At 39.3% G+C, this 26,514-nt stretch overlaps 2 protein-coding genes across 3 annotated transcripts; both read left to right on the forward strand.

Annotated features, from left to right (window-relative positions):
* Positions 1-471: 471 nt before the first annotated feature.
* On the forward strand, positions 472-19,492 carry LOC139969658 (palmitoyltransferase ZDHHC17-like). The gene is made up of 14 exons (XM_071974796.1): positions 472-661; positions 1,967-2,406; positions 2,899-3,121; positions 3,959-4,023; positions 4,674-4,836; positions 5,520-5,648; positions 6,756-6,895; positions 8,275-8,374; positions 8,991-9,113; positions 10,158-10,314; positions 11,500-11,583; positions 13,049-13,206; positions 14,488-14,588; positions 14,979-19,492. Exons 2-14 carry the CDS (start codon positions 1,967-1,969, stop codon positions 15,142-15,144), a joined length of 2,049 nt encoding a protein of 682 aa, XP_071830897.1. The 5' UTR covers positions 472-661; the 3' UTR covers positions 15,145-19,492.
* A 237-nt stretch (positions 19,493-19,729) lies between these two features.
* On the forward strand, positions 19,730-26,238 carry LOC139969660 (ADP-ribosyl cyclase/cyclic ADP-ribose hydrolase-like). Of its 2 annotated transcripts, none has more exons than XM_071974798.1 (7): positions 19,730-20,738; positions 21,353-21,482; positions 22,158-22,373; positions 23,681-23,757; positions 24,457-24,558; positions 24,714-24,806; positions 25,393-26,238. In XM_071974798.1, exons 1-7 carry the CDS (start codon positions 20,563-20,565, stop codon positions 25,493-25,495), a joined length of 897 nt encoding a protein of 298 aa, XP_071830899.1. In that variant the 5' UTR covers positions 19,730-20,562; the 3' UTR covers positions 25,496-26,238. The 2 variants fall into 2 exon arrangements, with proteins under 2 accessions (XP_071830899.1, XP_071830898.1); XM_071974797.1 differs by having other exon boundaries at positions 19,980-20,738; positions 21,347-21,482.
* The last annotated feature ends 276 nt before the right edge of the window (positions 26,239-26,514 follow it).

Consider the following 26,514-nt stretch of genomic DNA (forward strand, 5'->3'; position numbering starts at 1 on the left):
CAAAGTACGTTGGATAAGCCTACCCATGTAGCATGGGCAAATACAGGTTTTTGCTACAACTTGGGCTTGAGAGCCATGCATTTTATAGTCACGGTCCACCGGTCACTTCGCCCGAAGCCCAATTGTTCTCATACTTGGTCGGTTTCCTGGGGTAAAATGAGTAAACAAACCGGCTTGTTAAGTTAAAAGTCTGCAACGCAAAATAGCTTTCTACACCCTTCCACATATTGTTAATTTTGTGCATCATGTACAGCAAATTGTTTCACGTCTGTTGGCATTAAGCTGGAAAGGAGAAAACATTATCCTTTCATATTATCGATAGGATAATGTTCTTAGAAAGATTTAATGCTGTATAATGAAGGAATCGCATGAATGAAATAAAAAATTCTCTCATATATGATTTATATTGACTATTCTACTGTTTTATTATGACAACAGCGTGTGTTTGAGTCACTAATATCATCATAACGCTAAATTGGTGTGTTACATTACAGTACATACTGGTTCCAAAGGCGTCCAAAAATCCTGGAAGTTGTACTGTAAGCAGATCGTTATCGATTGCCCCATAACTTCGACTCGGAATTATCCAGTTTTACACAGATAATATTTTCTGAGGCTATGTGTCGTTAACATTTGGATAGGTCACAATCCAGAAAACAAGGTACTGACGCCAAAGCCAACGTTAGTTAGGGCTGGTCCACAAACCTGTTGTTAGGCCTAACGACAAGGCCTTACATAACATGGCCTAGGCTAAAGTCCAAATGAGTTAGGCTAGGCCAAGGCTTAAATTAGTACAAGTAGCCGCTTAGGTTAGGTCAAAGTTAATATTACACTAGTACCAGTAGCATAACACAAGCATGAATGGGAGCCTATTAGTCTATCCTTTCGTTAGGAAAAAGGCCAGTGTTACTCTGTGGTTATGTTAGGCCTAAGGAAACTGACCAACTCGATTTGAAGTGCTTTTTGAGACAACAATATATTGTATCTCCTCTATGGGGACTTCCGGTCATGATCTCAGTGTGAGATTTAAGAGCTGCAGGGTATTCTGCAATTTAGCAAAGACATTGAACAAAGCCTTGTCATTCCATTTTGGGATGACGGTAGCACTAGTACTAGTAGCATGCATGTGTTTCATTGATAGCCTTATTAAGCTAAGTTATATCCTGCTATGAAAGAGCCACTGTTACTGTTAGATTCTGCCACAGTTAGTTTCCGCCCTAGTTTGGTAGGTGCTTTCCACCATTGGAGAAAGCAACTTTATGAAGCCTATGGCATAAACCACTGTTTTGATAGGTATGGAACATTGTTTATTTGTTGGAATTACAAACAAGAGTAATGTAGGCCTTACCTCGATCAGTCCAAGGCTAGAGATATGTTAAAAGAGAAAGTATACCTTGACTGCATCATTTAGGCCTTTATATATATATTTTTATTATTTGGATGGAAATATCTTCACATCAATTTAAGATATCTTAAAATAACCTACAGCAGGCCAACATTCATTTCACACACATTTATTGAACCATATCTTTGCTCTTTGTTAATGGTTATAAACTTTGATTACCTTGGTACACCCTTTCCATTAACAAGAGAGATCATAAGTTGTGCAAATGCTTTCTATGTTGACTTGTTTTATTATTCCCCACAATGACAGTAACCTAAGTAATTAATTAGATATGTTTCTGACCATTAAAAATACTGTTGTCAGTCCAGGCTGCAGTTCCTAAGAAAACAAATAAAAAACCTCATTAGGAAGGCCAAAGACATTGTAATGGTCTTAACAATGTATTGTAGCAGTACAAAGTTGGTTAGAATAAATGTCATTGACTCTCATCTGTTGATTATATTCAAAGTTAATAGAACATATTTTGGTTGAGTTATTATGTGTCAGGTTAAAATGTGTAGAAACTGTGGTTAATGGGCATACATGTCTGTAATGAACTTTGCAATGATGTAATCCCATCAGATGGAGGCTGGCATGAAGCCATATCCGACGCAGCCTGACACCAGCGAAGATCACATATACAGCCTTGCACATGGCGGTGGTCACGGCCATTCCCATGGAGACGGTCACGGCCATTCCCATGGTGACGGTCACGGCCATTCCCACGGCGGTGGTCACGGCCATTCCCATGGTGGTGTACCCTGCAGTGGCCACGGGGATCAAGGCCATGGTAAAGGAACCCATTCAGAGAGTGACATGATGGACCATAAATTGGCGCTTCCATTGCCACCTGGATTTGAACCAAGCCCCAGGACCCATGATATCGTCAAGGCAACGCAGTACGGCTTAATAGACCAAGTGAAGGAAGTCATCGAGGATGGGTTTGATGTTAATCAGCCCGACCTTGAGAATGTGACCTTACTACACTGGGCGGCCATAAACAACAGACTGGATATTGCTAGGTATTATAACTACACTTTTTGTGGGTTTTTTTTATACTTAATTCTGTCTTTCTTCTTTGTATATATAACAGATGTAAAATATTTGGTCGCAAAATATATATGGAGCAAAACTTAGAAATCGTGTATGATACTGTTGGAGCAGACAAAATTAATAAGAAGCAAAATTGGAGGGGATAAATGCAACAACTGTAGGCTTAGCAACCAAACATAAAACATTTATTTGACAAAAGCAAGGAACTTCATGGGCACCATGGGCAGCAGTTTTTGAGCTTTAAACTTTGTCATACTGTGCCAAGATTCTGTGTTCAATCGCTATACAAAATCATCCCTGCATTTAAATTAAAATTTAGTCCCTTTGGCATACATTCACATTGTACTGTGCCCGACCAGTTAATCTTTTCCTCTTCACCACAAGTTTACAGGTCGTGTACACAGAAGGCAAAAATACCGGCAATGACTCCTTTCTATCCATTTCGTCATTTCTTTTCAAAGGTACTTCATCTCAAAGGGTGCCATTATAGAGAAGCTAGGAGGTGACCTCAGTTCCACCCCACTTCACTGGGCGGTCAGACAGGGTCATTTGCCGATGGTCGTTCTCCTGATGCAGTACGGGGCGGATCCTTCCATTCGGGATGGGGAAGGTTACAGCTGTATTCACATAGCTGCTCAATTTGCACACACTGCAGTTGTGGCTTACTTAATCGCTAAGGGACAGGTGAGAAAATCGATAACCCCCCCCCCCCCAGTCTTGGCTGTTTCTGATGTCCAGTAATCGAACCATAACAGGTGTTCAGAGGATAGTTTAGTGTTCAAACTTTGTGTAGCAGTTTTAAAGATTTTGAATTTTGTCTCTGATAAAATGCTTACATTCCTATGTACCAAAACTGCTAGACATATCTGCACTTGTGTAGCTATCTGACCTTTTACATACAGGAAATTTTCCAATGCGATGCCAGATAAAATGGTCCCTGAGGTGTCTCTATGTGAGATTGTCACTGTGCTTCCCCTCTTGCTTTCTTGGAGGGGGGAGGTGGGGGGGGGTTTCTTTCTGGAAATTAGACAAGTAGACAACTGTATTGTTGAGAACAGTCTGTAAGGAGTGTGTTTGGTAATAAACAACCATATATGATTGCCTACAGGACTCTACAGAAATAGAACAACTGTGGCACAAAAAAACATTAGCTAAAAAAAAAAAAAATCCTTTTTTGTTGAACGTTGTCAGAGACCAGGTACACATGCGAAAATTTAGCGTGTCTTTCTCTTCCTGAGAATCCTGGACTTGACATCACCATCCTACTGTGCCATTACCCTACAGTGTAAACAAAAAATATGAATCATATGAGACATTTGATCTTAGATACAGGAGCTAAAAAGATAGAAATATAAATTATTAAAATTTGTCCCTGCAACAGGAATGTTTGTCTGTTTTAGCAAGTGTCAGATTGTACTGTTGTTTGTAACACGCTGTAAAGCCAAGCACAAATTGTGTCCTTTTGTTTTAATTAACAGTTCATTGTTGCTGATAATATTTTTTTTGCTTCCATATTGACAGGATCCTAACATGGCTGATGCTAATGGAATGACACCACTGATGTGGGCTGCGTACAAGACCTTTGCGTGAGTGTTTCCAATTGGCATGGTTATTAAAAGTACACGATATGTTGAAATCTCATTATGATTAGCTCAGATCGAAATGTAGCAACGCATTTAGAAATAGCTGTCTTTGTAAATTTATATGAAAATATCGTTGAGGGTTATTCTCTGAAGCTTGGAGACAGTTACAATGCCTAATAAACTATCTGTTTTTTTTTCGTTTTTTTTACTAATATTTTGTCAATATTTAGCATCCTTCTAGCCAGTTTTACCCATTTCTAGAGTGATAAATATCTGTGTGCGTAACTTTTGTGTGCGTGCGTATCGTTTTGTGGTGCATTTATCACTTACCACAATGCAGTATTAAAACTGGTCTGAAACTTATTTAAATTAATTAGTTAATTGATTATGTAAATTATGTATCTTTGTGTAAATATTTGATGTAAATAGGCTGTCACTGATGAGCTGAAATCATAATAATCAGTTTTGCTTTTTAAAGGAACATTCCAGAGGTTGAGCAAAAATTGAGCTGAATATCTGGAAAACCAATCTACTCTAGCTATGGAAACATTGCTATTACCCAAATGTTTTCTCTCGGTTCATGACGTGTCGAGACTAACATTCTGCATGATGTGTCACCCCTACAACTTGTCTCGTTTTTTTTTCTACTACAGGATCGATCCTACGAGACTCCTTCTTACTCTCGGAGCCAGTCCAAATATCCAGGATTCTAAATTTTTAAACGGTCCTCTTCACTGGGCTGTCGTTACCAACAATACTGCATCTTTGAAGTGTCTCTTGAAGGCTGGAGCTGATACCTATATGGAAAATAAACTGGTGAGTCTTTATACATTGTAGCTGTTGCATAAGCGGGGGGGGGGGGGAGGGGGGAGGGGAGAGGAGGTGGATCTCTCTTTGTTGGTATATATCTAGTCATCGAATGGTGAATTTCACCTGAAGATCCTTCCCCTGCTACTTTTCCAGGTGGTATCAAATGTAGGTGGGATGTGATTTCTAGTTAAAACGATATGAAAAGATACTGTGGCTTCTGACTGGTTATCCCCTCCCCTCAAGTAAAACAAACGGCTAGCTATGGAATCATCACCAGCTGGGGGCTGTAGAGCGCAGGACTGAGGTTACTGGGTTGAATTCAGTTCTAGGCCTAACTTTCATTTCAGAGCTACAGTAGTCCTGCTGGTCAGCTTAGACCCCCATTAACCATGGGCGGCAAGTCTTGTTCATGTTCATTCACTCCTCATCACCTGTATTGCTCTCTTTACCGCTACCCATGTCTTGGCCCCTCCCCCGTCCACTCGCACCTCAATATTGAAACGTATATATGTTGGAGTTGAACCCACAGCAGTATGTTGTACTAAAGCCGACACCTGCTTACCGATGGCAAGCACACAAATCTGTGGCTTCTAAATATTCTTTGGCCTCTTTACTCATGATATCTTTGTATTTTTACTAATTTATCAAATATGGCAACTTTGTAATTGTCGTTGTTTACTCTCGTCCAGAAACAAACACCTCTAGACCTCGCATCCATGAGGAAGAACGGCTTCCTGATCATGAAACTGAAAGAACATAGAGGCGAGACCGTTCAACAAGCCGGTAATTCACTGCTCAACAGACTGAAACAAAACAAAGTAAGTTTGTAAAATCAGTCTATTTGCTAAACTTTGTTTTATTTTTGATGTAATGATAAATGCCAAACATTGATCAGTACTTTGGTCTTTTAAATGCAAAAAAATCATCTGATGGCTTCAGGAAGTAGTTTATCTAATATCAGCGTGGAGAAAGGTAGGAATAGCAAGTTTGTGGACAAAGGGTTAGAATATTTAGTATTCTTTGGTAAAAGAGAGAGAGAGAGAGAAAAGAAAGGGGGGCCTGAAGCCTTGTTAGTGCCCAAAAAGTAAAGAATTATGTATCATCATTTTCATTAATATACGTAAAGAAGACGAAGGCTTCAAAGAGGACCCTGGTGAAGTAAAAGTCCTTAGCGACCAAACTAGCTCTCAACACCACTGTTTGTAGATAATATGCTGATTATCCATGCCAAACACGAGGTAGAAATATGAAAAATAAGCTGAAGCAAGGGAAGATACTTTTCAATCTTGACAGCAGAGCACCAAATAATTTTGAAAGTGATACACAGAACTTATTCTCCATCTCATCGGGATAAATCGATAGAACCGAGGCTCTCTTGGTGAAAACAAAATTTGTGTAACATATCGTTATGTGCCAGTTGTGTGGCAGTTTTATTCTCATATGGTGGGGAGTGGGTGGTGTACTTTATAGGTACTGATCACCCAATCCTTGACCGAGAGGTGTTTTTCTGCAAATCTGGATGCCCAAACTGTTCTGAATCTCTGGATGCTTTCAGTTTAGGTCATGTATAGTGCACACCTGCCACCGCACCGCTTAGGTGTGCTTCTGGGGTGAGGGGCCAGCAACCCCCCACCCGTCAGTAATTCCTAAGCTGCTGTGAACCACTGATTAGCCCATGTGGATTTCTCTTATAGTGCCTCACAGCCTTTATTAGCTCTTGACTTATGTCAATCTTCATGGGCTATTGTTCACTCTAGCTTTTATATAAAAAATAAAAAAAATCAGTTAAAACCTTATCGGGGCAATCCTCGGTTAGGTTGTAGATGCACGATTTCCTCTCTCCCTGGCTGTCATTTCAACTTCTATCAAAGCCTCATAACGATATCGCCTCTCTTCCTCCTCCTCTCCTCCCGTCTTTCTACCAGGTCCTCAGGAGACGGATTGCCTCTGTGATGCCGTTCATGATCTTATTCTTCGTCGGTTTCATTCCCTCTCTCGATCTGTCCCTCATGATCCGAATACTGTTGCTCTGTTTTACCTACTTAGGCCTCTACATGGTTGGAAAGTAAGTCACCGTAAGGCACATGTAATGGAATGGTGTAGTGGTGGTCAGCTTAAGGCCGGTGCAATGGAATGGTGTAGCAGCGGTCACCGTAAGGCTGTAATGGAATGGTGTAGTGGTGGTCAGCTTAAAGCCGATGTATTGGAATGGTGTAGTGGTGGTCAGCTTAAGGCCGATGTAATGGAATGGTGTAGCGGTGGTCACCATAAGGCTGATGGAATGAAATGGTGTAGCAGTGGTCACCGTAAGGCTGATGCAATGGAATTGTGTAGCGGTGGTCACCATAAGGCTGATGTATTGGAATGGTGTAGCAGTGGTCACCATAAGGCTGATGTAATGGAATGGTGTAGTGGTGGTTACCGTAAGGCCGATGTAATGGAATGGTGTAGTGGTGGTCACCGTAAGGCTGATGTAATGGAATGGTGTAGTGGTGGTCAGCTTAACACCGATGTAATGGAATGGTGTTGTGGTGGTCACCGTAAGGCTGATGTAATGGAATGGTGTAGCAGCGGTCAGCTTTAGGCCAATGTAATGGAATGGTGTAGCAGCGGTCACAGTAAGGCCGATGTAATGGAATGGTCTAGCAGCGGTCACAGTAAGGCCGATGTAATGGAATGGTGTGGTGGTGGTCACAGTAAGGCCGATGTAATGGAATGGTGTAGCAGTGGTCACCGTAAGGCCGATGTAACGGAATGGTGTAATGGTGGTCAGCTTAAGTTGGAAGGAGCGAGTTAAATGGAGACAAAAATCGCAACCAGCATCATAGTTCTGTGTGATAGAGATAGCTGTATGTATATAGGCCTACATTGTACCTTAACAAGGGGTATCGCGACGGCAATGGTGTAAGGTGTATCAAACAACTGGGTTGAAAAGTTAACTACAGTCTGTGTAGCTTGGCAGCAAACAAAGAAATTGGAGAAATCACTTTGGTGACGTCCTCTGTGGAAGATAAGAAGTCATAATCCAGGCTGGCAACAAATCGTACATTACAGCACGCATGCAGGCACACACACACGCACTACAACTCATAGTAGAACTACATATAGGCTGATTGGTATTAGTTGCAATCTGAATAGCTTTAATCTGATTGGACAATCAAGAAACATCCCACTCCGACACATTTATCATACAAAAAAGTGAGATATTATTTCAATTTTGTGTGTATTGTATTGCATCGCATCGCATACATGTAGTTTGAACGGTCTCTTACATTGCACACTTTTTATGGTATTGTGTTTCATCTGCTCGTGTCGCGTAGCACATCGTGTGAGCAGGGCCTTACTTCTTTAATAGCTGTGTCTTATATTTCTTGGATTTGACAATTTATGACAGAGTTATAGTATTTCTTGTTCTCATCATTTTTTGTTTTCCTTCTCATTCAGGAACATTATGGACACACATGCAGTCGAAATTCTTCCAATTTCTCTTGGACTCAGTACCAAACTTTGTCTCTATTCAACATTTTTTTACATACTGTGGCCTCATATCCTTTTTATATATAACAGAAAAAAAATAAAATATAAATAATAAGGATCAAATTTCAGTCTCTGGTATGTACACTTTTAAGAAAGGAAACACCTCCCCTCCCCCCCCCCCAAAAAAAATAAAGATACTATTTGTGTACTGGGTTTTACCAAATGTAACATCCTAAACTTGAAAGCCATTACTGATGAACTTTTACCAAGTTAAAATACATGTAATATGACAATTGCAATATATACATTTGTTTTTCATTTTGGGGGTAGAAAATTGGCTTTTTCTGCATAACATTCAGGCGTATAAAATACCATATTCCGTCAACAACGATCGTTTATGGGAATTGTCGTATTTTACTTGTAAAGGGCAAGCAAGCTTTCGGTTTGAACAAGATTTGAATGAGTCAACTCTGGGGTTAGAAGCCCTGTGCTTACCTGTATATTCTTAGGGTCACAGGGATTGTAAAACCCTAAGGGTCACTGCTTCCAGTCCCATTATCATATAAAAAGAGTTGTTTTGCTCGTCTAAATTTGGTTACATATTTTCAGGTGTGTTTTCGATAGTGGATTTTTTAAGTGATATTTTATTGTCTGTGAACGAGTGGACTTTAACTCACGTCACACATGTTGACTGCATCAAACAGATTGTCTTCCTCTGCTCGTCCTTCATGATGTTACTGTCGTTTTACAAATGTTGGAAAGGAGATCCAGGGATCATCAAATGTTCTGAAGACGACCGAAAGAGGGTGAGTAAATCAACATTCGTTCATTCAGTGATGTGGGGTTGGGTGCTAGTGGAGGGGACAGATGGGTTGTCAGATATTTGAAGAAACATTATTTTAGGCCACAAAAGATGGTTTTTCTTCTTTTGATTTGTGTATGGCCAATGATGAGCTCCCCTGATGTGTTGGGCAGTGTGCTTGACTCCCTTGTCCAGCCATTTTAATTTATTTGCCATATATGTAAGGTTTTTTGTTTTTTTTCAAGAAAATAAAACCAAATATAGCAAAGTAGCAATGTACCCTCCAAAAAGTCTTTGTGTACAGTACGGCAATATATTCACCAAAGCAAGGAGAAACTTGTCGTAGTGTTGAGTGAAGGTACTTGTAAAGTGTTTTTTTTCCAGTAGGTATGTTGGGCATGTTGATGTTGCTATATTACTGATACTTCAGCTCTGACAGTTGTTGTGTTGGAATGTCAGAATTGTAACACTACGGATGGATAGTTTATCAATTGGGAGGATGTTGTCGTTCCTTAGATCCACCCCCTTCCAGAAACGCAGCTCTTTGGTGGGTTGGTCGCAAGATTTTTCTCCAGGGGTTGGAATCAATTTCGTCGGCAGTGTTTTCTGAGTTTGTCGACAGAGGTCGATGAAACTATTTGATCAACCCATCAATTCCAGAGTCCCAGCTAAGCTTTCGAATATTTCAAACATCGATTCTGAATAGTGGGGGAGGGGAGGGGGTGTGGGGGGTCTGGTTGATTGTGGCTCAGTCCTCTTGGAAGATGGAAGGTCACGGGTCATGCAGGCTTAAAGTTTGCTGGTCCGGCCGCCGCAGATCATGCATTGTAATCTAATCAGTAAATTTCTTTGTCCCTAAAATTTGTGTTTTTTCTGACTATGATTTTGTTTGTACTACTTACAGAGGCGTTTTGTCAGAAAAATTATTCCTTTTCTTCTTTCATAAAGTTGTGGAAGTGGATATGGGTAGGGAAAGATTAGGGATTTCCAAAACCCTTCTCAATGAAACTTTAGACTAATATTTCCTTTTCTTATATTCTTCAAGCAGACCATCATCGAGTTAGCGGAAACATCGACGCTGGAGTTAGACAGATTCTGTACCACCTGTCTGATTCGTAAACCCGTTCGTTCCAAACACTGTTCTCAATGCGACCGCTGTGTGGCCAAGTTTGACCACCACTGCCCCTGGGTGGACAACTGTATCGGTGAGACATACCGCTTTATTCGTTCTACCTTTTGCCGGTAATTTCTGTTGCATATGTGTGCTGTTTTTGACTGAACCCTGCCATTCTTGTGGTAAGAGGAACCTGAAGCATAGTCTGGGATACTGTCGCGTCCGTCCCGGTACGGGAAGGCAGATTTCGATGGTCACGTGGAAGGGACGACACGAATAACGTAAATTATCAGTGCAACAGAGATATATAATGATTTCGTTCTATTTATTTTGCAGGATTGATTAGATTAAATATGTTGAAACCTATATAATTTGGGGTAATAATATGTTTAACGTGCCTTTCACACACGGAGACCTTACACGGTAAAGGTTAACAGTAAGACTGAAATGTCTTACAAAACTGCCATACACGAGGTAAAAGACATGATACTTTCACCCAATCATAACTAAATGTTTCTGTCACAAGACAGCAGCAGCCAATCACACTCTTGATTTAATTCCTGGAAATCATTTAAGGGACGTACATCTGCATCTATTAAATATACATGTGGGTTCACGACACTATAAGTGTTTGACCTAACAGATACTAAGGTCATTTCATTGGCATAATGTAACTCTGAGACAAACTTAATGCATTCACCTAAACACTGGCTCTGGAAAACAGTTTTACCCAAATTCAGGTGTGGAGAGGGTGGGGTGGGGAGGGGGTGGGGTATTTGGACCAGTTCAGCAATTGTTTTACTTTTTATCATGTTCATCTCTGTGTGAAGGCTTTGGTTAAACAAGTCCATCATTGAATCAAACTCAGGACAGTCAAGATGGAAGGTGATTGACAATCGTTTGGTTTCAGTTTAAAATGATTATTATCGGTTTATTTCTTTGACTTTTGTACAGACGTCATTATTTTTAAAAAAGGAATTCAAAGTGAAAATTTTCACCGTAGATTTGGGCATTATCATCTCTCAGTAATTTTGGTTCATGATAACATCAATCACAGTCGTGGGTGTATGTGTGGTGGTGTTTGGGGAAATGAGAGAGAGTGGAGGGGGATGGGGGGTAAGGGGCATAGAGGAGGGTAGAAGTAATTGTGCTTTGATTGTTTTTACTAATGCCTTCATCTTTTCTCCCATGGTGTCTTTGACAGCGGGTGTAGGTTCTCTCCTGAGCTGTAAAAAATATACTCATAATTTCCATTTTTCTTCTTCTTTGTTATCAGGTTCCGGCAATCATATGTGGTTTATCTTTTATCTGACATTTCTGCCTCCCTGCCTCGCGATCTGCATCAATGGCATGTTGCACTGTAAGTCGGGTTGCCTCCTTTCAGATAGTGTTAAAAGTGTTAGTTGTTTTCATTTGATACTTGTAGCTTCCTATTTTATAAATTGTTTGAAAATATAGTACTGACATAAAAATGAAACAGAACCTTTTTATTTGGAATCTATATTGTGAGCATAAATCTGGGAGTATGGTACACAAAGCAATGAGATGATAAGGGTATCTTAGAAGGTAATATTGCTGATTTACTACACATAAACAAGGCATTTGAAATAATCAAAATTGTGTTGTCTTTTGACATTTACTGACAGGAACCTTTAATGTCATAACACATTGTGTGAAAGACTCCTCCTCCTCCTGCTCCTCCTCCTGCTCCTCCTCCTGCTCCTCCTCCTCCTACCCCTCCCCTCCCCCTCCCTGCTCCTCCTCTCCCCGCCTCCTCCCCCTCCCCCTCCCCTCCTCCTCCTCTCCCCTCCCAATCCCCCTCCTCCCCTCCTACTCCTCCCCTCCTCCTCCTGCTTCTTCTACTCCTCCAACCTCTCATCCTCCTCTTCCCCTTCCTCCTCCTCCCCCTCCTATGCCCCACCTCCCCCTCCTCTCCCTCCTCCTCCTTCTACCCCTCCACCCCCTCACCCTCCATGCTGTATGCAAGTCCCCCCCCCAACTTTTTCCACTTTGACATGCCAAACATAAATTGACCTCTCGAGTAATTATTTTGACCTGCTGTCATCTTCAGTGCTACTACTGGCTAGTGCAGGCTGTCTGTATGTGGCTTGTGCAGGCTGGCTAGCTGTCTGTCTGTATCTGTGTACATGTGATTGTGAAGTTAATTACACAGAAACGGAAAACAAAAAACATAAGCCAACTGAAATTGACAGTTGCAATTTCCTACGTTACACTAACAGTTTCTTTTTCAAGGTTTGTACTTCCTGTACGAGTCGAACATATGTTTCCGTCATGTCCATTGCAATTAGTAGTGTAGATTGTATTTCATGTTAGTGAAGGCATGGGTATGGCATTGATTGCAGTCAATGTTAAGACGTGAAAATATCTGTCTTTATTACATCCCTTTGTTCATGTCAGGGTTAAAAAAAAAAAATTATGTAGCCTGTCTGGGTCTGTATAGTCAGTAGCAATTCTAAATTGGATTCGGAAGATTTGATTAGATTAACCGACAAGGAAACAAGATTTATCTTAAATCATCACACGTTTATACTTTAAATTAAAATAAAATAAAACTGTTAGCAAACTGCTTATCCACTAGAGAGCCTGTGTAAGAGAATGTGTAAAAGTAAGTTGGCCTGACGTCCTAGCAGGATCTTCTTCAAAGGCTAAAAACAGCCTTTGAAGAAGCCTTTTTTTTAGCCTTGTTTTTTTAGCCTTTGAAGAAGATCCTGCTAGAATCAAAGTCAGGCCAACTTACTTTTACACATATACTTTAAATTGAGAGAAATAGCTGTTGATCAAACCTTCCATGTCATTTTTCCTAGATTGGTCGGATGTTTGCCACACGACCTTCGAGGTGGACGGTTTCTGGATCTATCTCGGCCAGGTGACCACCTGTTCCCCGTGGACCTTCTGGATGTTCCTCAACGCCATCGCTCACATCACTTGGGTCTTGGCTCTCTTGCTTAGTCAACTTTTCCAGGTAATCATATAAGTTATAATATAAAAGGAGACTACAAACCCAAAACAATCATTATCGGTTTTATGTGATAAGAGACAAGTGTCACAAACAATCTCTGCCAATTTGCTGAGAAAATATCTCATTCGGTTTCAAATCAGCTCTCAAAACGTATCTTTTCACCAAAGCATATATGTTATATCTGTTATTATTATGCTAAGCGCTACGAAAATTATTTCATAATTTGTTTGGCGCTATATAAAAATGATGTATTATTATTATTATTATTCCGGTTGAGAGATATCACAGAATTTTATAATTCCACAGAACACCACGCTGAAGACTTGATCAAGTCTAAATCTCACGTCGTCGTATCACATGTGCTTCATATTTTGACATTTTGTTTTCGTTGTCTTTATTTAAATTTTATATTCTCCTACTTGAGATGGGTTTAGCAATTTCTGCTGAAATCTAAAATATTGAACCTTCTTGACATGACCTAATGGCTGCATCGGTTACAGTTTCGTTACTAGACATTTCACTTTGACAAATATTGAAAGATTAAAAAACCAAAGAGAAAGTAAATGTTTCAGATGCTCATGGCACTATGACATTACAGATTTAACAGATTTAGGAAAGGATAAATTCTCGACACGACTCTTTTAAACTACGATATCCCTACGACTCTTCTTGGCTGTTGGGGATGCGGGGAGTGGGGGGGGGGTTGTTCCCAAAGATCTCTGTCATATAAGCCATATGGTTTGGTTTGTGTGTCCTTTTCAACATTTTCCTTCTGGGTCGTAATTTGCTCCTGTTCAGGGTTGTAATTTTCCTCCTCCTATTCATGTGGTATTCACACAGTTCCAGAGTACAAATAATAATGAAGTATAGAAAGAATACTTAATCATCCTTAGCCAGATTATGAAAAGAACCAAAAAATAAAAACAAATAGCATAGTATTCTCTTTGTGATCAAGCAATAGACCAGTGCTGCATTGGTTATTTTAAATAACAGGTTTTCTCAAAGTGCCCACATGGTGAACGTGAGGAAACTATGGGTTGCTATGGTGAACGTCTTTTGCCATTGACAAAATCTAAATAGGAGAGAACTGGCAGGTGAAAATCCACCCAACTCTAATTAGAAGGTGTCGTGAAATTTTGGTACGTTCTGATGACACCTTCCCGCATTCCCTTTCATGAGGGATTATGATTCACCCGCCGCCTCCTCCTCCCACCCCGACCCCCTCCTCCACCCCCCACCCCGACCCCCTCCATCCTAACAAGTTTCTCTTTTGTTTGCCTGTAGGTCCTCGTGCTCGGTGTGACTACCAACGAGAGAATGAACCAGACCAGGTATATCAAACAGCACAAGGACGACGTCCATCAGAAAGGAAAGACCCCTTACAAGTGAGTAGTAGTAGTACCACGGAAAAGAGGGTCGGTGAACGAGCAAAGCGGTTCTAGATCCTTGTAAATATTATCAAGTAGCTCAGCCTTTTTGAGCCGATTTTGATATTTGGTTGATATTTGCGATATGAAAATGACCCAACTGTTCTTTTTCACAATTGATTTTTTTTTAATAAAGAGAAGATAGTGTGTGGATGATTAAAATGCTAATCGGGTAATCTTTTAACGGCGCTTCATCTTTCCGCTTGACAGCGGAGCGACGTCTCGTATCCACGGGCCGTGACCAAAAAAAATTCAAAGAACGGTGTAACTAGAATTAAGTGGTAAACAAGCATCATTCTGAATTCAAATGCCTCTTGTCTCGTTTTCTCTTTTGCTTGCGGCGTTTAGCCGAGGGTTAATCAAGAACTGTGCCGACTTCTTCCAGTGCGGTTGCTTCGGACTCGTCCGACCCCTGAGAGTCGACTGGACCCATCAGTTCACCACCGACCTCACTAACAACGGAGTGTCCAATTTCGTGAGCTCCTCGAGCAGAGAGAATTATCAGTTTGTGTGATGCTGACCCGTGAGGGGGACCCCGGTGCGATCTTCGAATGGAGCGTCCGGACGGTGTGAGACCGGACAGTTTGACAGACGGAGATTCCTACCAGGAAGTGTAGTAGCCTCCTTCAGGAGTCAAATGACCTCAAGGTCAGCTGTTTTATGACATACTAAAGTTAAGGCATTTGAAAGTGGCATTGAACTGAAAAATCTTTACCGTGTAGAATTTTCATACCAGATATTGTGAACGCATTGGTTTCTTCTTTTAGAAAACATAGGAGAACCATCGGTTAATGTCTAAAGGGTGAAATATAGGTCGAAACAGTTACGTATTGAAGTTTTGAGTAGCAGTTAGTGATGTGTGAAGAACATGTCGGTCCCTTCCGTTGTTATGTGAGGCTCTTTAATGCTTGAATCATTACTTTAAAAGTCTGTACCAAACCAGAATGCACTGCCTTTAAGGGGTTTTTACTTTTGACCATGTAGTGAGTGACAGAGTAGGTTGAGGGGTCAAGGGACCAAGTCTATCTCAAATACCCAGATGTGACAGAAGCCATTGTAGACTTGGTTTGGGAGGTGCCAGTGAGGGGGGCTGGGGGAGGAGGGTGCACAGTGAGTTTCAAAGAATCAAAGTGGTGGCAGCAGATAAGGTAGAATTCTGGATTTGAAAAGGAAATTATAAACATGTCTTACAACAAAAAATGTTTTGCTTGCAAGAGTGACTTTTTTAAATTCACTTCTAAAAATGGTCTGTCCCTCTCCTTTCTACCTCCTCCTCCTTCCCCACCCCCTCCTCCGTATCCCTCAACAGTTATTTGCGCCGTAGCATTCGTTCCTGGTCCTGCTGGCTGAGAGGGAAGTCAATTGTTTTGTGCAATATCTGTCTCAGGACACTTCATTTTCTCATTCAAACTTTCATGTTGAATTTAAATGTCCTCTTTCTGGAATTTTCTGTCTGGAGAGTTTAAGGTAGATGCAGAGGCTTTTTTATTGGTTCAGCCCCCAATCTTTATGCATGCTTTTGTTCTGTTACTGAAGTATAACAACAACCATACAAATTTATTCATGTGACACAGGGAAATGTGATGGGGAGATGATATGTGATGCCACCAGCAAGGACTCTCTCGTATCTGTTTGTTTGATTATATAGTGGTAGGGATTAGGCTAATCACATCTGATTAGGCTAATCACATCTGATTAGGCTAATCACATCTTGATATTTTAACACCGATTCCAGTTGTGAACATAACAAACCAAATATGTTAGGTGCGAAACCTTTGGATGTCTATTCCTTATGTGGCTTTATAAAGTGTTATGTTACAGTCTCCAACCTTTTTTCCAAAAAAATGTTTTATTTCAATCTCAACAAGGATTGCAAAGTAGTACAAATGACATTGAGAGATGCACAACTGGGCTTCCTTTTATGTTCTTATTTACGCAGCAGTTCTGGGCTTTAATCTGTAGTACCCCGATGCCTCTGTGGTGTACATACATGCGTCTGACCACAAATGACAGGTATTTTTCAGACTGAAAGGGGGCACAGAAAGGGGCACTTAGCAGTGGATACCCTGTTTTATTTCCAGTTTAATCCCATTTGTGACCACCTGAACTTTTTCAAGAATGAAAATAATAAGCAAACTCGATTCCAACTCTTGATATGTGTGGGACAAACCGAAAGCTGTCTTTAAGGGTTGTTAAAGTTTTTTGTGCTTCATTCGGGCCTTTTTTAAAATTTTTTTTTCGTAACTTGTTCTATAATCCTGCATTTTGGAATTTTGAAAATGTTGTTAAATTTCTTTTATACAATTCTTTTTTAAAGTTAGAAATAGAAAAGGAAAAGATAAATTTGTTTTGCCTATACTGTATTTTGATTCAATTGTATTGAGTGATTGGGTCTAAATCCGATTCCAGCGAGAATAAAAAAAATATTCTTAAGTTTTTAAGTAAATTCAGAAAAAAAATTAGTCTGGTGGCCTTCCTTTTATGTGCTGTGTCTTTATATTTGATTGTTAGTGTATATTCAGAATGAAATTGAAGAAAAGTTTGGAATGGAAATAATTGAGATGAAACTTTTTTTTTTTTTTTTATTAATACTAGTGTCTGTAAATAATCCTCCATGATCATGCTCATTTGACATGACATTCTTTTTTCTACCATTTTAAGTCAAGTTTACTTTTCTTTTTCTTTTTTATGCTCGGTTCGATCACAGTAGATACAAAATTGTGTAATCGCTTCAGAATTTTGCATCTGGCAACTATATGCATACATGCGTTTACATCGGTTGATATAACAACAATAATTTCAAATCTGACAATCTACACCAAAAATCAATAAGATGGGGGGGGAGTCGATTTTAGCATCTGGCAATTGTATGCAATTGCATGACATTGTCTGGTTGCTTTTCTACTATTTTGATGATATCACTATTGTTGCAAAATTTGGCAGTCTGTATCAGAATCAAACAAAGTGGAAGGTACCTTTTGCATCTGGCAACATATATATATATATATATATATTACATATGTATTCTTCACATGGTTAGTTGCTGATTAAATCTTGCTAATATAATGATAATTCCCAAAATGTGACAATCTATATCGTATTCAATAAAATTGTGGAGTAGTTTTTATCATCTGGCAACTACTTGCTATGGTTGGTCTTCATCTTTTAGTTTGTATATTATGCAAAAGAGAGCACATTATCCTTTTTGCTATATTTCTCCGGTCCCCCTTATTGGCACCAGGGCTGTAGGTCTCCTGACACAACAGCCCCCCCCCCCCCTCCCCACATCGTTAGGCCTACATTACTGACTGCACATTGTCTCTTCATGGTCATTTGTAAGTTGTTTTTCCTCATCGCAATTGGGGGCTTCCATCTTTTGTTTTTGTTTATGAGAACATTCATTTTTGGGGCCTCTGTAATATAATCTTTCTGTCATGAACAAAATGGTCAGGAAAATTCCTAAAGTTCTCCTTTGTTTAGATGTTAGCTCCCATTCAGTTTAAAGGCATTGAAGACTCGCCCCAATCAGTGTGCGGCCATCTGAAAAAGTTAACTTTCCGTTGCTTGCAAGTGACGTTTTGTTCGTGTCGCTACAAAATGCAGACAGTACAGTAATGAAACGTGATACCTTGTTATCTTTAGCTGGACCTGAGATGTCCATCGCTGTATCGTTTATACACTGTGCTGTGGGTACTGACCGCAGCTGTATGTACTGACTGTACACTAGTGTCTAATTACCGACGGTAGCAAGCTGTGTGTGTATTTTCTGGGATCGATGGTGATGTCTAAGACTTCTGTTACACCTCATTCGAAACTAGGTCAGATTACCGGCATGAGACGTTTATTTTTGCACACTCTTTAAGCCAGTGTCCACAGTCTTTCAGTTTCTCTTAAATTTTTTTTTTTTTTTCGATAAACAAGTTGGTCATGCAACACTTTGATGTGAATTTTAGCTTGTTTTGTACTCTGTATAGTTTGTACCAAAGTTTAAGTACATTTTATTATGTTTTTTTTAGTCATGCAGCTATATAAAAGCTCTTTATTACAGCTATTGTTAGCAACAAGGGTCAGTAGTACGGTGGTTACTATAGTATGTATAAAATTTCACCCAAAGGTGATCGGTTGTATCTGTCATGCGATATCAGCATATATTATACCAAGTATAATATCCCGTTTAATATTCGAAATGTCAGAATTCATTGCTCGACTGCCATTTGTGTTTTTCTTTTATTTCTAGCTTCATTATCCAGGCACTATTTCCATATCCACTATGTAGAATGGGAATTAATTTTTTCTAGTATATTCTAACATTGTATACATGCATGTGAGAACATGTATGCTCCTGTACAGAAGATACTGTTTTGTTTTGATTCATGAGGGGGTAGAGCAGGGGCAAGCCCCTGCTCTACCATTCCTGCATGAATGACAAAACCAGCAATCAATTGTAATAAAAGAGAAAAACAGGAAAGGCAGTAGGTTAGATACTGGCACACCATGTCTTGGTGTTAGCTTTAGTCTAGTTTTAATGCAAATTAACAAAATGGTCATTCCTTTCTCACATTATATTGTTTACAAAATTTAGAAAACAAACCACTTAGGTCACCGTAATGACAGAGATCCATATAGTCTCTTGTTTCATATCGTTGTGAAAGTATCATCTATTAAATTTACGTATTGAGCTATCAGATTTGATCAGTAGTGCAGTTATGTTTGAAATTTATATATTGTCATGGTATAACATGCTTGTATATACTAACCTTTGTATTCCAATATCAGTACCCAGTGTACCCTTCTGTGGTGTCTATTGTATAATGACCGATGATAAAGAAGTATTATGGAATAAAATTTACAGCTTGTCAGTAGTATATGTCTTAGTTTTGTCTTTTTATCCTCTAGTTGTATCATACAAAATAGGCTATCTCTGGCAAAGCTTTGCACTGATTACACAATTATTTGCAAATATAGGGAAACATTTTTTTTTGGGGGGGGGGGCTGTGGCATTCCCCTGACTGGTAAAAGCGGCGGGCTGTAACCCCCCCCCCCCCCGCATAGTACGCCACTGCTGGAAATAAATTCCATAATTTCTAGCAATTTGCAAACGTACATCAACAGCCACAGTGTTCGACTCAAGCCACTTTGGGTCAATTATACATATCATGTGCCTGTGTAGAAGCTGACAGGAAATATCGTCGTTATAAAAAGTCGTTATAGCAATCATTAACTACAGGAAATATTTTGTTTCATTTGTACTTTAACCTTATTCCCGGCCTACAAGTTACACTTTCGTTTTTTATTCTGTATATGCGCACTACAATGTTACAAAATAAAGGGAGATTTCCAAGGTTATTTTTGTCTACACAAAACTCGACATTGAATACAACTTATCTATAGATTAAACTTGTACACGACCTTTACTCTCTTTTGAACTTATCTATGTTTTATTATTCTGTGTTTATCTGGAGTAGTTCAACGTGTAGTCGATGCAATCGGAACTTTATGTCTAAGGTTGACTGAGTAACGTATATAAATAAATACTTAGCCTTTGTTCTACGGTGTCAGGGGAACTAGTAGATTGTACATTCTAGAATAATGTTTAGGCCTACCGTCTGCGTGATAAAGACATGCTAGTGTGGTGGAATAAGCAAGGAACTATATAGTGCACTCACATGAATGATACAGGCGTAGGCTACGTTCGTATGCACAGTGTTTTACAGCAAGCTTCTTGTACTATATACACTGTTAGCTATGGCTATATATTCAATCTCAAGGTAGCCACCTTCTCATGATTTCATTTTCGTGATTTTTGAGAAAAACTAGGTTTGAAGTAATTTGTGATCGATCAGCGGTATATTGCTTACGAACTAGAAAGAATTAAGACTTTATGTGAACGCGGCCGTATAATAAGTCTTGCGTTTTGTACGAGCATACATGCATGACTATATACTATATGTTAGTCAGTATGGGAACCGGCAAAATCGGACGTTTTAATGGCGGTCTATTTGTACTGCTTATATTTGTACAATGCTGTTACTCTGTAGCAGAGTATGAATCTCTGACTAAGGAGTTATTTCTTAAGAGGTGCAAAGAATTTGATGACCGTGGAGGAAGGTAAGTATATAAATACTTCATACTTTAGGCTCGAACATGGATTAGTTTTAAGGTAGCCGTACGGTCATGCAGTTGACTTTAAAGGAGAGACAAAAACAACCATCATGCATAGCTTATCTGACAGATTATTTTTGTTAGCCTCTGAAGAAGATCCTGCTAGGATCGAAACGTCAGGCCAACTTACTTTTACACATTCTCCTACACAGGCTCTCTAGTGGATAAGCAGTTTGCTAAGTTTTATTTTATTTAGATTATTTTTGTGTGTACATTAACATTCTCCAAACGACAATAAGAGGGTTTCTCCGTCGTGACAGTTCTATATATTGTGTACTTGATTCTGAATTGAATTTTGGTAACAAATTGTCAATACAGATCAATACAGTGGTGATAATTAGACCATGTGCTTAGAAATTGTTCTTCTTTTGTCGGCCTTTGAACGCGAATGAAAACTCAAGTTACATTATATATGCCTAATTATCACTGTCATTGCTCCCCTTTTGGTTTAATTTTCATATAATGAATCGTTCGACATATAGAAGCATTTCAAGGCGTACATTATATTTAATTGCAATAATCATGTACATATACCAATTTGCGGTTCATTTCAGTAACAGCTGTGAATCTCTTTGGACGGAATTCTTGAGAGCCTTTGAATGTCCATCTACGGACTGTTCATACGTCAGCAGTCACACAAAATATGAAAACTATGTGGCACTTATGCCGCCCACGACTCCAAAGAACAAGGTGTGTTGCCTTACCTTTTGCATATTCATATATATATATATATATATATATATATATATATATATATATATATATATATATATATATAAATATATATATATATATATATATATATATATATATACACGTGACGTGCATGGGTGATGTAGGTTGCGTGGATGAATATAAGTTGGCGAAACTGGTGAATGGGGCGGCGAAGCCGAAGAGGAGGGGGGCATAGGGTCAAGTTCCCCTAATTTTGCCACACTCTTCAAGCATTCCCCCATTCCATGATTGGAAGTGCCCCTTCTTGATAATAAAACATACTTGTTCAATTTTTGTAATTAAGAACCGTCTTAAATGTACTTGAAGAAAATGATATTGTAACTCACTGCGTGCCCTTTTGTTGAAAAACATCAAAACACTTTAATTAGTGTTACTGCACTAGCACAGAAGATCAATTTTGTAAGATATATAGTGTTGAAGTAACTTTGTGGTTTCCCCTTTAAATGAAGTCACATGCCCCGCCGCATGCACTCCGAGGTTTGTTCAACTCAAGCCCCCCCCTCCCTTCCACCCCACTATAGTGGATTATAATTCTCTTCCGCCGCCACTGGTACCAGCCACCCCTACCTTTTACACCCTTCCATCCTGATCACAAGAAAATGTCCATCTCTCATTTTCACCCCTCAATAGACCATGTTTTTCTCTGGTCGGACCAAAGATGCTGCCTATAATATTGGCAAAAACTGTGTTCATAAGGACACTATACAGATGACGCTATTGGGTCATATCTTTGATGAGGTCAGCTGGTGTTGTTCTCGGAATGGTCATTTAGATGATATTTGCAGTCAAGATAAAACCTGTACGGATGAGACTGCCAAGCTTTTCTGGAGCCAGGCATCTCACGTGGTAAGTATATGCTCACTGTTAATGTGTTCTCTCTTATTCGTGCCACTTTAATTTTAAATTCGGATATGTCACGGTGATTATATTCACCTAATTCTGTGTTGGTATACGTCTTTCGCTCGAAAAATATTGGTTGCTCCCCCAAAATGCGAAAAAAAATTAACGTTATGCCCAAAAGTATTGAAGTTTCTTTACCTTTGCAATGCATTAGAGCTAGAACACTCAATTAAACATCCGTTCCATAACTGTCACATTTCTGTACAACGTTCCCAGAGTTACTAATTAAAAGTGTTAGTTCTCTCCCAAAGAATATTATAGTTGTAGAGATTATATAAAGTATAGAGGTGGCGGATTGAGGTAATCGTTTAATTTATCGCCTCGTCATTATGAGAACTGTTGGAACTTGAGGTGGTTTTATAACATAAATATTCTCATTATCCGGTGGGGTAGGGAGGGGTACGATGGTAGATAGGGTGCGGAGAGGGTGGTATGGGTGCATACATGGCCTCGACAATAACACATGTACACACTGCTATTGCGTTCACACTGTATGTAAGACTAAGAGTCTCAATATCCGTTGGTTATAGGGAGGGTGGTTGTTGGGGGGGGGGGGGGTGGTGTGGGTGCATATACGGCCTGTAAACAATAAAACATACAAACTTTTGCCGTTGTTTTCGTACTATATATTACAACATATGTCGTTTTGAAAATGAAATCAAGATGTTTGGGAAATGTAGGTCTCATAAAAAAAAATACATCCGCCAGTAATCCAGTGGTGAGTGAGGCAGAGTGGGGGTGGGGTAAAGTGGGGTTGGGGATATGGTGAGAGCGAGGGTAGGGGTAGGTGGGAGAATATGGCCTCAGCATTAAGAACACGTACCTGCCAAGTTGCCATCGTAGTTCGTTCTAAACCGTTTATATATAAGGTCCCCGTTTATATATAAGCGGTTTATATATAAGGTCCCCTTATATCATAAGGTCCCCGGTTCGAGTCACTCCAAGATTAATGTATGTCGTTCAGTTACAGAGTTGACACAATCGATAATTCATAATCATGGACGTTAAATATGAATGTAAGAGACTGACTTCGGTCAGCTTGCGGCTTTGATAAGCCAGTGAGGCTTCTTCGCGAGTTCCTGCTTGCAGGAGGATCTAAAATACATACATATAATGTAATACGGGTAAGACAACGTCATGTTACACACACACACACAGAAATCCGTTTATACCTTAATCAGCTATTGTGACGTCATGTAGGCCTATAGCTCAGCTAACGTCTGATATTATATCGTAATGAATTTATCCTTCAGTATGCAGAAAATGCGACCGGTTATACAGCTGTAGTTTTAAATGGATCATCCACTCGGCCACCATATCCAGAAAACAGGTAATCGTGAAATCATGATATATTATGAAGGTTTCCATTCGTGCAATAGTGCAAATATTTCATTCGTTGAAAGCTGTAATTTGTTCCATTCAACTCGGCTGCGCCTCGTTGAATGAAACATTCCATCTTTCAACTCATGAAATATTTGCACTATTGCACTCATAACCATTCATTATTTGTATACTAGCTACTTATAGACCTATAATTATAGCCTTGTTATGCCGCAGAATGCAATATTTCACAGTCTAAAAGTTTATTTATTTGTTTATTCTGGGGAAGGATGGCACCACTAAATGGGTGGTCGATTTTAACTGTTGGGGCTACTACACCGGGCCCTCCTTTTTAATATTCATGAGCCCAGGGCCGGGTCCAGGGTCCAGTTATGTCTTTCTTGTTCTCTTTGGTTTCCTCTCAGGAAGATAATACAATCAGAATCAGGACAATGAATGGCCCTGGACCAATGAACCACCTGTTACTATAAGCCTCTCTCAATTTTATATTCCATCTTTCTGTGGTTAAGGCTTTCTACATCTTTATTTCTTCAAGTTCTTGTTGCTCTGGTATAGGTTTAAGCGATATATGCGTTGTTGTGTACACTTTTAGTATAAAGTGCCAAGATTGAGATAAACATGGAAGTTTTTAATTAGTTTTATCGAACAATCTGATTTTCTGTTCATTTTCTTCTTCTCATTTTTCTAGTATTTTCACAAACGTTGAAGTGCCCGGTCTGACCTCCAACGTTGTATCCATGACTGCAATTCTCGTCTACGACATGAACGACCGCGGAAATTTCATACAAACGTAACATATTTGATATTTTCATTTCCGGTGGGGGAGGGGAAGGGGGGGGGGTAGGGAGGGTGGATCCACTGTTGAAGCAATACCCAAACGATGAGGTAAATCAGTTTTTTTTTGGTTCTACAGTCTTAATCTTGTTTTCTAATTTATTTTTATAGTTGGAGGTGTAATTCTCAAGGAAGCCGTCTTTCAGATCTTCAAGTTGCGCTGACAAAGAAGAACATACAATACAATTGTACTGATGATCTTTGGTGGGTAAAACCAACAAACTTTGGTATTACCCCCCCCTCCCCGTCTCCCATCCCCCTCCCCATATATAACCGTCATAGATATTTAAGTCTTTCAATTTAAGGAAAACGTAATGATATTTAATGGAGCAATCACTGCATGGTACAATTCCAATTCCCTCTTGATAGCCTGAGCATCAGATAGCAAGGGGACGGGTGGGGGATGGGTAGGGGCCTGGGCAGAGCCAAGGCGCACCCGCAGACAATGTCACCTGGGTATCCAATCCCCCACCCGCCCCTTTTTTGGAAGTTTTCCTTAAATACATTATGCCTATTCTGATTATATTAGTCGTTATCTCATTTACCCGGGCCACATTATGCCTAGTGTCTGGATACGTCTTACCCCCCTCCCCTCCCCTCCCCTCCCTCATCGTCAAGCTTTGATGGAAGTATGCGTGTAGTTTAAAAAAAACGTGATGAAATTAAATTAATTTAACTTTATTTTAAATTGATCATTTTTCTACAAAAATAGATTGTAAGGAATTAAATGGTTAATTTCTACTATTACATATAATTATGCCATCTCCTTTTTTTCTCTCCATCCAACTAGGTTCTCTAGTGAAGAATGCAACAGCGCCATCATTTCAACACCATTCAACACTTCTTTGGTAGTATTGATGATATTACTACAGCAGTACACACTGTGGAGTTAATATCTTTTAAACCAGCTATTTCCGTTAATTTCACGATTTTTTTTTCAAAATCCTGTAGTTGAGTTTCAAAGAAATCCCATAATATCATTAGATTGACTGGTCAAGTCTTTTATGTTCAAATAATGAAAGTAATGCTAAAGTGCATTTTTAAAACACCTTACGTTTTCTCTGTGGTTTATGCTCATTTTGAGAAAAAAAGTGTCTTGTCAACGAAATGTCAATAACCAAAATGAATCACTTCTAACAGTACTTGCTTATTAAACACATTCGTTGCGTGAAAGTTTTTATAACCATTTTTTTATGTCTTTGTGTCTTATAAATTGTAATCGTAATTAGATTAATATTCGTTGTGATGGTTTAATTTGCCAACCAAATGCAGAAAGGAACAGAAAAATTCAACATAATTAATTTTTAATAACCAACGACAAAGAGCAGCTGAAATACCTTAAGTCAGAGACAAAACCAAAGGAAGATAAAGCAAAACAAAAAATAAAGTTTGTCTCATATCATGTTGATTTTCAAAGAATTACGAAATATTTTAACAAATGTATAAATTTAAAGAGGACGTGATAGTTTTATATAATTGTAGATGATCTTGTAGGAACATTTTTTAAATAATATTTCACTTCTTTATGGAATATAATCGCACAAGATAACACTGCATGTTAATGTACAGAAAGACTTAAGTTAAGCTTTTCTTACTGAGATGTTATAAAAAAAAAGTTTCACCAAACAATACTGAATATCATTTTCTTATATCTGCTATTTTGATCTTCGAGATGTTCATTTCGTTAAATTTATTTTCTTTCGGCCACTTCACTAAGAAAATGCTTGATATATATATATGGCCCTGGGTGGTTGAAGGCGACTCCCGTATGGAGGTTCTAGTGTTCCCCCTCCCGCAAAAATAGGTGCGTTTTGAGGCAATATTTGGTGTGTCATCGATCGACAAGTTATATATAGCCTGCTAAAGTTTTGGCTGGCAGTGAATCATAGCCGGAACTATTATCGAACATATT

This window comes from Apostichopus japonicus, chromosome 7 (genome assembly GCF_037975245.1).
Source record: "Apostichopus japonicus isolate 1M-3 chromosome 7, ASM3797524v1, whole genome shotgun sequence".
Lineage (NCBI taxonomy): Eukaryota > Metazoa > Echinodermata > Holothuroidea > Aspidochirotida > Stichopodidae > Apostichopus > Apostichopus japonicus.